The following is a 15,000-nucleotide window of genomic DNA, read 5'->3' as shown; positions in this document are numbered from 1 at the left end:
GGACGCGGGGACTATACTGGCTTTGATCATCGTGACAAAAAACAAGACCTTTAAGAAATTTTGTCATGGGTGTCTGTCAAGAATGTGTGGTCGTGTTATCATTATGGATAAAAGCAAGACCCGTTAGGAATTTTCTGTCAAGAGCGTGTAAAAATGTTCCGCTGTTTCTCATTGCCATCACCATGATCATTAGATGAAAAAAGAAAAAGAAAAGTAGCCCACACCTGTTCCCTGTCGGTAGAAATTTATATTATAAATAAGCTCAATAACTGAGTTGCTTCGTTTTCGACATCCCTGAATGAGGCTGGTTAGCTGATGCGAAATCATTATGATGATATGAAATCATTATGACGTTTGAAGCCAACGAAATGTAAAGGTCAACTGGTTAACTGAATGCGATGCATGGCTGTTTTGTGTGTTTTTACACATTTTGACTGAATTGTCTGTTTATTAAAAAAATAATCGGGAGCCAAGATGTGTGCAAGCTTTCCACTTGATAAAAATAAAAGGTAACTATAAATAGTAATGGAAGTTTAATTTGTTTAACTAATATTTTCCATATTTAGATATAAAGATAAACAAACATACAGACAGGCAGGCAAATTGAAAGACAAAATAAATAGATACGGAAAGGAAAACACAGATAGGTAATTAGCAGGTGGCCTTGCTAAGCTAGTTCAAACCTAAATACGTGAATATAAGCCTGTGTAAACCTTACTGAATACACTAATGAAAGGAATAAAGCACAAGGACGCATATTTCTATGTGGGCGATTATCCCATGAATCGGCAATTGGTGATAATACGATCAATGTTTTCTATATTTCTTCTCGTTTCCGAAATACCTCCCGTAAATGAGCAACACAGACTTTACGCCCTCACACGTGTTCTTTTTCTTTTTTGTGACAGCCATTATTAATTGTGTAATCTGTGTGTGTGTGTGTGTGTGTGTGTGTGTGTGTGTGTGTGTGTGTGTGTGTGTGTGTGTGTGTGTGTGTGTGTGTGTGTGTGTGTGTGTGTATGTGTGTGTGTGTGTGAGAGAGAGAGAGAGAGAGAGGCTTTTTTTTATATCACATGCCTTCCACCGGTCATAATGATCATTCGTCTCTCAGCCCCCCGTGATGGTCATGTCAATTATTGATTTACCATAACACGTGATGTGTAAAGAATTTTTCCCGGAATGTGTAAATTAGTCCATTATAATGCTTGAGATCATGTTTATATTTGTCTCTCTCAAGCACTAATGCACGTTTGTGGTTTGTGGTATGAAAAAAGAAAGTAATTGTTTATTCGGCCATAAACATTTGACACTTACATCACCGATCTTCAAAGTACTGCTCGCTACCCAGTAATAATAATAATAATAATAATAATCCTTAAGTCGTCATAAATATTCTCTCTCTCTCTCTCTCTCTCTCTCTCTCTCTCTCTCTCTCTCTCTCTCTCTCTCTCTCTCTCTCTCTCTCTCTCTCTCTCTCTCTCTCTCTCTCTCTCTCTCTCTCTCTCTCTCTATATATATATATATATATATATATATATATATATATATATATATATATATATATATATATATATATATATATATATATATATATATATATATATATATATATATATATATATATATATATATATATATATATATATATATATATATATATATATATATATATATATATATATATATATATATATATATTTCACAAATTGATATTAGGTTCAGAAAAAGGTACGATAGATTGCACATACAGGGTCGTGAAGACAGTGTACAAAAGCAGAATGGGCCGTGATGAAAAAAGTTTGAAGATCTCTGCTTACATCATCAATGTGTGTGTGTGTGTGTGTGTGTGTGTGTGTGTGTGTGTGTGTGTGTGTGTGTGTGTGTGTGTGTGTGTGTGTGTGTGTGTGTGTGTGTGTGTGTGTGTGTGTGTGTGTGTGTGTGTGTGTGATACGCTTTATAGAAATGCGTTAAAAACGTCCTAAAAAGTTAGAGAAATATGCTCGCCAGTGACAGACATCCTCTCTGGTGTTGCATGACTCAACTGGACAATATAATACTTCATGACTCAACAATCAGATTATCTTTTGAGAAAAAAAAAATGTGCTGGGGAATATCTTCACGTTTTTCACACTGGGTTTGTAAGTCTTAATCGTGTGGAAAATACTATCAGCATCTGGTCATGGAAGCTACACCCAGACGCCTAACCCAGATTAGTGCAGAGTAGATCTTCAATAATCTTAGATAACCGCAAGAGACACTCGCACGTTCTATGATATGAATATAATAACAGAAAGAAAGTTTGTGCTCGAAACTGAGGTTACGGTCTTGAAGTTACCGTTGCTAACTTTCTCTGACTACAGATTCACAGGATCTTCACTAATGGATTGAGGCAAATTGAATCCAAAATTTTACTATATCTAAATAATTGGAAGAATATGTTAATAAATGAATAACCAATAATTTCATAAAACGAGACATGTGGATGATGCACACAGGCTTACATTATGCCTTACGATTTCAAATTAGATTACTGTGCAAAGTATTTTTTTACAAAACTATATATATACTTATGTAATTGTCGGTCCTTCATTATTTTTTTCCTACAATAGTTTGCTTTCACTGTGGGTTGCATTTCTTGCCTCTTCCGTCCGCCAGTTGTGTTTCTGTCTCGTACAACTTCCCCTGAACTGTTCCCAGACACATCAATTATCCCTCACAATGGCGGCCGTGGCGAAAGCGCTCCTCTGCTTTCTTTCAGTTTTCCCCAATACTATCAGTATCTATTTTTCTTGCACATACAATAACTACCATATGTTTTTCCTTATAAAACTCAGGCATGCCCCACGGAATATTCTTATGCTGTTAAAAGCATTTATGAAGTATGAGATGGCAACAAAACATGGCAAGCTATGCAGAAAAATAAATGTGTAGAAATTCAACATAAACTGGTATTAATAACGAGCAACCAAGGACGCAGAGGCAGGAAAGATTAGTATCACTGTATGTAACCTGTACCAAGAAGCAAGGACAGGAGGACCAGCGCTCTCTTTACTGGTTAGCGGTGTTTGTGTGTATTGGTTGTGATTTGTCCATATATTTGTACATCATCACCACTCTTCATTTCCACCTCCTCCTCCTCATCATATCATTCATCATCAGCATCATCATCACCCTCCACCTCGTCATCAAATTTATCATCACAACCCTTCTCCTCATTACATCATCACCTTCGTTATCATCACCATCATCATCATCGATCCCCTCTTCTCTTCCTCTTCGTCATCGTCATCATCAGCATTATTATCGTCATTATCATCATTATCATCATCACCATCATCATCATCACGAAGAAATAACAAGACACAAAAAGACGAAAGGAAAATAGAATTGACCATATCCTATACTCATTCTTACCATCTCATATCTTGTGCATGAGGAAAAAAAACGTACAAAAAACTCCTTCATTACTTACATATTCTTTACAGTTCCTATTTTTCCTTTATTCCGCTTCCCATTCTCGCTCTATTTATTGGCCAGTACGAGTAATCACCCTTGTTTCCGCTGCGGTAGTCAGTCTCACCCCCATTCTCCCTCTGTGGTCGTGGCCAGGCGAAAGGCGTCCATTAAACGATTCTCTGAAAAGTGACGGAGAAAGGCGGGGGAGGATCACGTAGGTTGTAAAGGAAAGGAATGGAGGTAGTGGTGACGGGGAGTTGCAAAAGGAAAATGAAAGAAAGAAAAGAAAGTATATGTTTGAGGTCAAGGCTATGAACTTGGGAGACTTGAAAGGAAAAGGCGCTCTTAGAGGAAGGCATAAAGAAAGGAACACAGGGGCATGAATACCTGGAGGAAGGAACGGGGAACTTTCAGCACTCACCTAAATGTAGAGATGGAGGGTGGAGGGTTGCGTGAGTGAGCTGCATTCAAGATTTCGCCTCTTCCTGGCTCACCTCCACTCATGTCCAACGAGCATGAGGAAGGTAAACGATTCCCGGCATCCTGAGTGACGGGGCAACTGAAGCAGAGCACCTCGGAACAAATGGAACAGTCCGATGACAAAAAGATAAAATGAGAAGTGCTATGAAAAGGAGAGAGAGAGTTGTTAGATTGGTGCTGTCCTTTTCTGCTCACTGTTCTCAATATTACGGAGAGTATATTATTTTTACATTTTCTTTGTCATTAATCACGGTAGAGGTATTTTTTATCATTATCGATATTAACATCAAATCTATGCATTGTCTAAAACTACTCAACTATAACACATATAAATTTCCATTTCTTCTTCATTATTTTTATGAAGAAAAACTGCGTAAAGAAAAATTTATGTTATATGGCAATGTTTTTTTTTTAAATGTTAAGAAAATTCATACCATACCAATGCATATGTAATGAAAAGAATGAGGAAACACTCTCCATATGTACGGGTATAAATATCGTCACTTAATGTCATCAAATTATTTTGGGGTGTATTTAGGTAAGTGTAATATGTAGCTACGTGGAAATGAGTGGGGGTTTTATATGTACTCATAAATGCCTGATGCCTCCTTGCAATTTCTCTTACTTTCCTATGTTCAAAACTATATTAAAGAAAACTATTGATAAACAAAAGTGTGTATTGCTTTTATTTTCAACAACAGATGATATTTCTGGCAAAGTCAGGGAACTGCAACCAGAAGCCTCCAGTTGATAATGTAATTCCGTCGTGTGTGGATTATTTTCCAGTAGATGACAGCATCATTACCACAGACAACAGGCATTATAACTCGTCATGTTAATAGTTCGTCATAAATATTACCCCCTTTCACTCACATAAAGGTCAAACACTGACGCACAAAATTACATCATCCGGTGGAGAGTTTCGTTGAAGTTTCCTTTGTTAGTCGCTACGAGGCGATGTGAGTTATTTTTATAACCGAGTTATTTTTTATCTATATGCTTTTCCTCATACATTTTACAAATCGTTATGCCTCGCTAGTGGCCGGCAACACTCCTTTGAAGTTTTGTGAAAAAAAATTCCAAGATCACGGAGGTTTTACAAGTATATAAGACATTTAATCTTTTCACAATTTTGTATTTACCCATATAGTACGGCCACACGGGTCCCCGAGCAATTGTTGCCATTACGTAAATGACAGAGTAAAGAATGAATATTTGATATGTTTTGAACACATTTGTTGATAACACTGACTAAAGACCTCCTGCCAACTCTAGTATTAACGAGATGACGGTTTAATGCGTCAGCGGTACACTTATTGTTTCACCTTTGTTTCTGAAACCGTGGAAATGTAGCTGATATATGTCTGTCTAAATTGTGTTGTATGTATAAGTGTATCCATACTTTGTGGAAGCTGGTCAGAGTTCGAAGGCATAAGTGGATGCATCCTTTCAACTCCTTTTCGTCCTCTTTATCCTTAGTTGCCAGATAATCAAACCACCATTATTCTCATTTCATCCTAACACCTACCTCATCGTTCGCTTTATGCAATGAATAATCTTTCTCACGTCTATAACATTCACCTTGCCAAGGAATCGCGTTCAAACATATCAGTATTTCACAAACATGCATTTCTCTCCTTGTAACAATTTTCAGCAATAACAATTTCTTCGCCACTTTAGATGTATACACAGGAGTAATCACTTCCTCTTTTGTACCCCCGCAAAATTACTCAGGCGAAGTGTTTCGCAATGCATGAGAGACGCGACGCACTTTCACAATCCAACATCCTTTGTCTAGTCAATATACATGTCCTTTCACTTACAGAGACCATTTTCTTACACGCTTCTTACATTCCACTCGCGCCGTCCATGTGGAATGATCTCTTGCAAACGTGGCAGGAAGGTTGTAGTGTAAAGCTCTTTCACTTCATCTAAAGGTCTTTGCCTCTCTCAATCTCTCTTTTCCTTTAATCCTCATGGTATCCTGTGTCTTGTGTCCCCTTCCTGCACCGCCTGTTACAGACATTGCTCTGAATTGGGTGCTCTCTTCCCTTCCCTGCTGCCACAAAGAAGAGCGATTTGACCAGACTTGTACACTTTTCCTTTCCGCCTTGGGCCAACTTCCTGACACAAAGACTTGACCAGCATCAACACAATCCATGCGACGTGACAGGCAGGATCTCTCTCTCTCTCTCTCTCTCTCTCTCTCTCTCTCTCTCTCTCTCTCTCTCTCTCTCTCTCTCTCTCTCTCTCTCTCTCTCTCTCTCTCTCTCTCTCATGTTGTTGTTGGTTTTGTTGGTGGTGGTGGTGCTATTGTTCTTGTTTTGTTATTCTTGTTGTTGTTGATGTGTTTATTTCTTTTTTGCTTCTTCTTTTTCTTCTTCTTCTTCTTCTTTTCTTCTTTTTTTGTTCTATTTTTATTTTTCCTCCTCCTCCTCCTCCTCCTCCTCTCCTCCTCCTCCTCCTCCTCCTCCTCCTCCTCCTCCTCCTCCTCCTCCTTCTCCTTCTCCTACTTTTCCTCCTCCTCTTCCTCCACCTCCTGCTCCTCTTCCTCCTCCTAAACACCATGGTACTATTTCTCTTTTTTCCGAGTATGAGGGGAAAGAGCTTACTCGGTGCTACCCTGTGTCTCTCACTAATAATTAAAGTATAATATTTAATTAAACAACTTAGTAAGGACCTCAATTTATGTGTATGTTTGGACTTCCTTTATATTTCTTTGTGCTCTTCTTTTTGCCCATGGTCGAAAGAAAATTGTGCTTAAATGAATTGTGGACAAATTTTGTAATGGTAATGTAATGTGGATGTTAGCCTTATCTTGGTGATGATCTAGCTGCTAATAATTGTTGCTATTAATGATGATTGTGTGAGTAATGGTGGTGATCCTTCTCTTCTGTTCTTTTCTTCCACAATATTCCCCATCATCACCATCCTTCATATAGGGTAATGTCTTCGCTTCACATTTAATATTGCATATAAAGTAGTATCGACCAATACGTTCACATTCCCAGTGCCACAGTTATTGGAGCCACCTTTTTTACCACGCCATGTCACAACGAGAAAATGACGAACACACACGCACGGGCTCAGTCATGAAATACTAATTTGATATCGTAATAACTAATGACACTGTTCACGGGACAGTAACTTTTATATCATAAATACATTAATACCCCTTTTGTCGGAAAATATTCCTCTTATATATATATATATATATATATATATATATATATATATATATATATATATATATATATATATATATATATATATATATATATATATATATATATATATATATCGAAATCACACACAGCACAATCACACACACAGCACACACACACACACACACACACACACACACACACACACACACACACACACACACACACACACACACACACACACACGCGTTGTATTATTTGTTTCCGAGGCGGGAAAGTCTTTGTGGTAGCAACTTTTGCAGTCCGGGACTATTTTTAGTTTGTTCCATTTCAGTAAAGTTATACTCAACAAAGATGGATCGGAAACATACAAGTTCCTACAAGATACTTATCAACACTCGACAAGTTATCGAGAGGAATCTTCGTGAACGCTATGCTCGTTTTCACCAGCCTGCAACGCATTCTCGTAACAACTCTCCTTGTAGTTCTTTATAGATACATAAACGCTAATCTGTTAATTTCATCTAACTACTTTATTGATCTTAAAGTAGGTCAATCTACTGAATGGCGTATTGTGTACCGTGAGATCGTTTTCATTTCTCAAAATCGATTTCTCTTACTCTTGTGTCCCTCGGCCGTGAGCCGCGTCAGCAGAGCTGCGGGGGTCACGAGGCAAACACTGGGGCTAAGGAAAAAAATAAAAGTGTTTTGCAAGGTTGGTAGGTTGGCTGGCCTTGAGGTGTTATGATGTCACATGTGTCTTGTCGCACCTTCTCTCTCTTTCCCTGTCTTTTTCTCCATTCTTTCTCTCCCTACTTTCTTCCTTTCCCTGTTATTTTTCTTACATTTTTCCCCTGGCCTTTTCTCTTTCTATTCTCTTCTTTTTCTTTCTTTCTCTACCATCCTTCCTTCCTTCTTCTGAATTTCATTCTTTCTCTCCTTATCTTTCCTCCATCTTTTTCTCCCTTTCTCTTCCCCACTTCAGCTTCCTTTCTTTTTTTCCTTTCCTTTCTTTTTCAGGGCCTCTCTTCTTCCGTCTCTTTCCCTTCGTACCTTCCTTCTCTATTTCCTTGTTTTCTTGTCCTTTTTTTTTTTTACATCTTTTCCCTCCGTTACTTCGTTTCTCTTTTATTATCCCTCTTCCCTTCCTATTTTCCCCTTTCTTTGCTCCCTCACCTACCAAGCCCTCATCCCTGCTACAGCTTAGACACTTTCATCAGCAACATGAGTGCTAACGAGGGGACAAATGTAGGTAAACGAATAGTTCAGTTGTTGTCTACTTCTGTCTTGTGTCTCGGGTCTCCAGAGTGAAGGTGACAAAGGTTGAATAATTGTCCATTAGTCGTCTTTTTCATCTTTTACACGTTCTCGGGACTCTTTTATTTGTACTTTTTTTCCGTTCTTCTTCTTAGTTCCCCTGCCGTTAATCTTGTAAAAAGCTGTGCCCGCCGTAATCAATGAAAGCCTTTTGTTCCTATGGTTTCTTTCCGTCGCCTTGCAACCTTTTCTTGCCTTACCTTTCTCTCTCTCTCTCTCTCTCTCTCTCTCTCTCTCTCTCTCTCTCTCTCTCTCTCTCTCTCTCTCTCTCTCTCTCTCTCTCTCTTGCATTTTGACTGTACTTTATATTTTCTTTCCTAACGCCTTTTTCTTTCTCTAGTGTTTCAGTTTTAGATTTGTTTCCTTTCATCCTCTTTCTCTTAACGTTTCGATCTTTCATTTCTTGTTTTTTTTTTTCTCCTTTTTCTTTCTTACTTCGTTCTTTAATTTTTGTCGTTTGATTATATTTTCTGCCTCCCTTTTCATCCTTTATTTCTTTTTTTCTTACTCCCAAGTTTTCTTCCTATATTTATCCATTCCTACCTTCTTATCAGCCTTCTTTCCCGCCTTCCTGTTCGTCTTCATTTTAGATCGTTCTCCTCTTTTCTTTTCCTTTTGCTTATTTTCCTTCATTCATTATTCCTCTCATTCATCTAATTCCTTCCACTATTTTTTGTTCATTATCTTCCTGTTTCACTCCATTGTGACATTTTTTTCTCCTTTCATTCATTTTCCTCTTCATTATCTTTTCTTCGCTATTCTTTTCTCCTTTTATTGTATCTATTTTTTCAGCTTTCATTTTATCCTTTCATCTTTTTTTCTATTCTCGTACACTCTCCTCTCCCATCTTCTTTTGTTTTTGTTTGTTTCCTATTATGTTTCTTTCCCTTTTCTCTTTCCCCTATTTCAAAGTCAATTAACATTGATATTTATCCTCTCAGTTCAATGTTATTCTTTCCTTATATGTATCTTGTATCTTTTCACTTTTCACGGTTTCATTTCGCTTTTCTTACTTTTCACTAATCTCTCTCAATTTTTCCTTCCTTTTGCACTTCTATCATCCCTTTACGTGCCTTTTCTTTGGCCATTCATTTCATTGTTACCCGTTTCCCTTGCCTTTCTTACCATCTTATCACCCTTTCCCTTCTTTATCCATTCAGCTCTATTATTCTTCACACTCTCCATCGCCTTCCTCCTTTTTTTTGCTTCTCTCACTATCTTCCCTAATCCATCTTCTCTTTATATGCCTTTTTGTTCTCTCATTTCTCTATCATTCTTCTCACCCTCCGCTAACCCCGATTCTTCCCTGTTTTTTATCCTCGTCGTGGCCATTACGTCTCTACGAGGACTTTAGGACCTCGGGGAATCAGCTCTCGCCGTAAAGAAGTGGACGCACCGCACATACGTTTCCACCAAGACAGTTGTGTTTTTCCTCCCTCGGCGCTCAACAGATAACCCTGCTCTGATTGGTGGACTGATAGTGACGTCATACGCACGTCGTCTTGCGCAGAAACCCTTCTCAAATCTTATGTTTATTATTTTTTTTTTTTTTTTTTTTACGTTTTGGAAGAGATGGGAAGTGCGAGGTGGTTCATTTTCTTACCTTACGATTTGAAGACATGCAAAGTTAAAGCGATGACGTGATATAGAGTAAACACACACACACACACACACACACACACACACGTCAATGTCATGTATCATCAATAATTACGGGTAGTGCTTGCCAAACACCACACAACATGAACGTCGCATTATGGAGGGATGAACATAACCAGTCTCCCTCCAGTCAGTGTCCGCCATTTGACCTTGACATTTGGCCGTGGGAGGAGAAAGAGGGTAAATTACAACAGTTTGTTATTCCCTTACCCTTTTAAATGACGTGTGCTTGACCGCTGCAGGTCCTTCCCTTTAATGTAGGATTTATGATTTTATTTATGCAGAAATGTGGGTGTTGATTCGTTCATTTCCTCTGGACGGACGTGGAAACGGAATCACGAAGAGGGACGCACGGACACATGTGTATACGCGATCCGTGGCGAAAAATTGGAAAAAACTCGAAAAAAAAATGAGAATTGTAAGAAAGGCCGGTAGTGGTAGAATGAGTAATGAATAGATAGATAAATAGATATTTTATTGTTTTATATATTTTATCATTTCAATGATTAGATAAACTTTGACCCAGTAAAGTACATATTGGCTCAATATACATCATATCAAAGACAAACTCATGGAATATGTAACAACCTACCACGCATAGATCATAGAATTGTAGAACATGACACACAGTAGTAAACACTTAGACATATATATCAATGATACATGAAAACAAAGAGGTATAAAGGTAGAAAACTGACCATACGTAAAAGTTTCGTGTTTCCTCGCCTCTTATCTATGTCTCATTTGATCTTTACTCTATCCTCTACGATGTCTCTTATCCCGAGACACGAGGCCACTGTGACATCCGGGTTACTAGAGTTTACCCTCCCTGCATAGGTTTCCCAGGTACCCATTTATCAAACAACCTAAAGAAAGGATGAAGAGCTGGATGAGATATGGACTGACTGCCTCACTCTTTATATCGAACTGGAGCCCTAGGATTCTTTGACACACTAGTCACTCTATCACGCGAACGCTGAGAAAAAATGTTTGGGTAGGAAAAGCTGCCTGAAGGGAAATGGAGAAAAAAATAAGACAGGAAATCGTAGGAATTTAGTAGACCAGTGGGGAAAATGAAAAAGAAAAAGTTTCCTATGCTGGCCGACATCTGACAGTGTGTTGTGTCATAATAGTGATGTATTTAATATCCCGATCCGCCTCATCTTTATGGCAGGAAAGGAAGGAAATGGCGAGGAAAGGAAGAGGAGTCGATAAAGGAGTAGACAAAACGGAGAAGATGCAGAAAGAAAAATACAATGCGAAAGGTAAAAGTATGAATACGGGAAAGTGAAGAGAAGTAGAGATAAGAACATGAGGAGGAAAAGGAAGAAAAGGAAGGATATGATAAAACAAACAGGGAACGGAAAGAAAAAAAAAGTAATACGATCAGTAAAAGGGACAAGGATAAACGAAGAGGAAAGCGTTATGTATAATGCAAAGATACAGAGAGAGAGAGAGAGAGAGAGAGAGAGAGAGAGAGAGAGAGAGAGAGAGAGAGAGAGAGAGAGAGGAGACGGAGAGAAGTAAAAGAGGAATTAGACGAAATAGGTTAAAGGGAAAGAAACGTAACACAAAGACGCATGGTGGTGGATGAGGAAGAGGAGGGATGGTGGAATTAAGTTGTTCTAGATATTGACGCACTACGTAAAGTAAGGCCAGGTATTGCTTCCACTCCAATGACAAGAGAGGCTTTGTTTTTTTTTTTTTCATCCGTTTTCATGTTTTGTTTATCTCTTTTCGACTAGTATTATTGCATTAAATCTGATAGTAATAAAAGGATTTTTTTTTCCCAAATTTCACATATATGTCACCATTACGTTCAGCGATTGTGGTTTGTGTTCCCAAACGCCAATGATGCATGGCTAATATGATTGTTATTACTAGTGTTGTATGATATTTTATTGTTGCTGCTATGATGTATTCCTATTATTATATGTTATGCATCTACATATGTGCCTTTATCGCGGTATTAGTGTGCAATTATTGATACTTGTTGGTCTTATTGCATGCTCCCTTGCGATATATCATGGAACTAGGCTATATTACTCTCTAACTCTGACGCTATTTTCTTTGCAGTAGAGCAGGCGTGGCTGGAGCCGCGGCTGTCATGGTGACGCCAGCGGCAAGGGCCACGCGCGGACTCCCAAAGGTTGCTGTCATTGCGTGGGCCACCTCAGCTTGACCAAAGCTCTTAGACCATCACTCCAGCAGCCATGTACAACGTCAGCACAGAATCGCCATTCCCTGCAGCGGTGCTCACATCCCTCGCCCCGCAAGTCTCCTCCACCCTCGCCCCACTCCTGGAGTCACCCCTGCCATCCCTCGGGAACTTGACCGACGATGGCCCGGAGGAGGTACACGAATACGCGCCGTTCCTGGCCTTGTCCCGTTTCGTGGTACAGCGAGTGCTGGTGCCGTTGGTACTGGTGGTGGGCGTGGTGGGCAACAGTGTCACCATCATAGTGCTCACCCGCCGGCAGATGAGATCGTCGACAAACTTTTATCTCACCGCGCTGGCCATCTCTGACCTACTGTACTTGGTCTTCATCTTCTCGCTCTCCATTCGCCACCACCCCGGCATGAACCAACCCCATCACTGGCTCTACTGGCACTACTTCCGTTACGCCCTCTGGCTCACCGACGCCTCCAGTGAGTAATGTGTCTCGTGTCGTATTTATAGAAGCAGCAACACGCGTGGAAGTCGTAATGGTACTAGTAGCGGCAGTAGTGGTAGCAGGTGAGGAGCATCAATCATTATTATCCTGGAGTTAGGGTCACAGTATCTGTCGCAATATGTCTTTAAGGTCTAACCACAGACAACCTTCAGAGTACATGTGGGGAATACTGAACGTGAGGCGTGAGCTTCTTCCCCTCGTAATGGAATCTTAGTGCTATAAAAATAAAAAAAAAAGAAAAAGAAGCATGTAGAGAGGGAAGGCGACGTGAAAGGAGTGCCCAAGAGTAGGATAGAAAGAGAAGGAGGAGGGTAGGAAAATAGACGAATGAAGCTCGTAGAAGGAGACGCTACGACAGGAAACGGTTGGGGAAAATAAGTTTAAAGTATTTTGAGGCGATTTCAAAAGTTTCCACCCGAAAAATTTGTCTGTTAGTGATGTTTTTTTTCTGTAGCTAGTCAGACACCTGTGTAATATCAACTCCAGGTGTATCGGATTATAGACACCGAGGGGAGTGTGGGGATATCTGCAACTTACTCGTATTTATGGTTACTTAGACACAAATAAGTATAGATTACATGCTCGAGTGGGAACGCAATGGAGCGGCGGGAGGGCCTGAATGGCTGACTCAGTGATTCCTTGAGTGATTGTTGGAGAAAAAGAAGATTCGATACATTTATGTGGAATTCTTTTACTTCATATCCGTAGTTAATTCATCTTTCTCTCTCTCTCTCTCTCTCTCTCTCTCTCTCTCTCTCTCTCTCTCTCTCTCTCTCTCTCTCTCTCTCTCTCTCTCTCTCTCTCTCTCTCTCTCTCTCTCTCTCTCTCTCACACACACACACACACACACACACATAGAAACACACCTTTAGGTCAGGTACACACTGATCATTATAAGTTTTGATGCATGTGTAATCCGGATGTGAAGAGTCTATATCATGTAATACTGGTTTGCGTGTGTACCCATCCACCCATTTCGTTCTCTGTCTGTCGTCCTCTGACGCTGCTAGTGACGGTTCATATCTCCGTTAATATCAAGGTATAGATTTTGTATTGGCTATGAGGTGCATTTGAGGTGCGATGGACAGATACAGAGGTGTGGATGATTGCACTGACTTTTGACACGTGGAAGTGTATGTGAGTGTGTATGTGTGTGTGTGTGTGAGAGAGAGAGAGAGAGAGAGAGAGAGAGAAATCAATGCATTAACTACAACTATAAAATAGAAGCATTCCACATGAATGTAATGAATCTTTCTTCTCCATTTGTATCACCTCTTTTTTTGTATGTTATAGTATTGATATCACATTTTCTCGTGTATAGATTATTTGACCAAGCCCACAAAGACTACAATGGGTGCTTTTAGTGAATGTACCTCAACCCTTCCTTCTCCTTTTTCTTCACGCACTACTATTTAACATTCAGTGTGTGCAATGGAGGGCAGTTAGTAGAACAATACCTTTTCTTTGTTACTCAATTTAGTTTACCATCCTGCAATAACACGCAGCCTGCACTACACTCCTTTTTACTCTTGATCGTACACACATTCGTTTTTGGTTCCATTTACGTTTTCTAAGAGCCAGGGAGAGTCTTTTTATAATCCCCCTGAGAATCTTTGAGGCTCGGCCCAGAGAGGATTACAGCCTATTTGGGAACGAGTGACTATTTTTTGCACCCTAAGCTCGCGTATTTTGGGATTGCGGCTTTTGGTCAGCTACGTTGTTAATCCGGTCTTCTTCCATCGTTATTTTTGCCATAATTGCCTCGAGAGGTTTTTATCACTATGAAAGATTCTTCATATTTTCCCTTCTCAGATACATTTCGTGACCTAAGGAGCTTCACACAATTTCAAAACTATCATGTCTCTTTTTTTATTTATTTATTTTTTTTTTTTTCGCTTCTGTCAAGGGAGGCACTGGACGACAGATGAATAATGACGGCAATAAAAGCATCGTACAGTTTTCTGTAATTGCTGTACATCCAGCTTCACTGAAATGGAGATAAATGGTTGGGTTTTTTTTTAGGCTCAGGATAGCGAAGGGGAACTAGATGGATGAGAGAAAGTAAGAATAAGTGATGGGAAGGGACGCTAGTGTGTAAGTGGGAGGGGACAGAGGAAGGGAAGTTAGGGAAGGGTGAAGAGGGAAAGGAAGTTAGGAGGATAGAAGGATGGGAAGTTGGTAATGGAGGGAAGAAAAGTAGGTAGATGCTGTCCTCTCCTAGTTTGCGTTGAATTCCGGGGAACTTGCCT

General features: G+C 39.6%; 1 protein-coding gene across 5 annotated transcripts in view; it reads left to right on the top strand.

Annotated features, from left to right (window-relative positions):
- LOC123520649 (FMRFamide receptor-like) overlaps positions 1-15,000 on the top strand; it is a 239,432-nt gene that overhangs the window by 155,722 nt on the left and 68,710 nt on the right. For all 5 annotated transcript variants that reach the window (XM_045283136.1, XM_045283132.1, XM_045283131.1 and 2 more), the window contains one exon: positions 12,153-12,725. In XM_045283136.1, coding sequence (XP_045139071.1) covers positions 12,290-12,725 — 436 coding nt within the window. In that variant the 5' untranslated portion in view covers positions 12,153-12,289. The remainder of the gene's footprint in view (positions 1-12,152; positions 12,726-15,000) is intronic.

The sequence above is a fragment of the Portunus trituberculatus genome, chromosome 47 (assembly GCF_017591435.1).
Source record: "Portunus trituberculatus isolate SZX2019 chromosome 47, ASM1759143v1, whole genome shotgun sequence".
In the NCBI taxonomy this organism is placed as follows: Eukaryota; Metazoa; Arthropoda; class Malacostraca; order Decapoda; family Portunidae; genus Portunus; species Portunus trituberculatus.
This window is presented reverse-complemented; position numbering and strand designations above follow the sequence as displayed.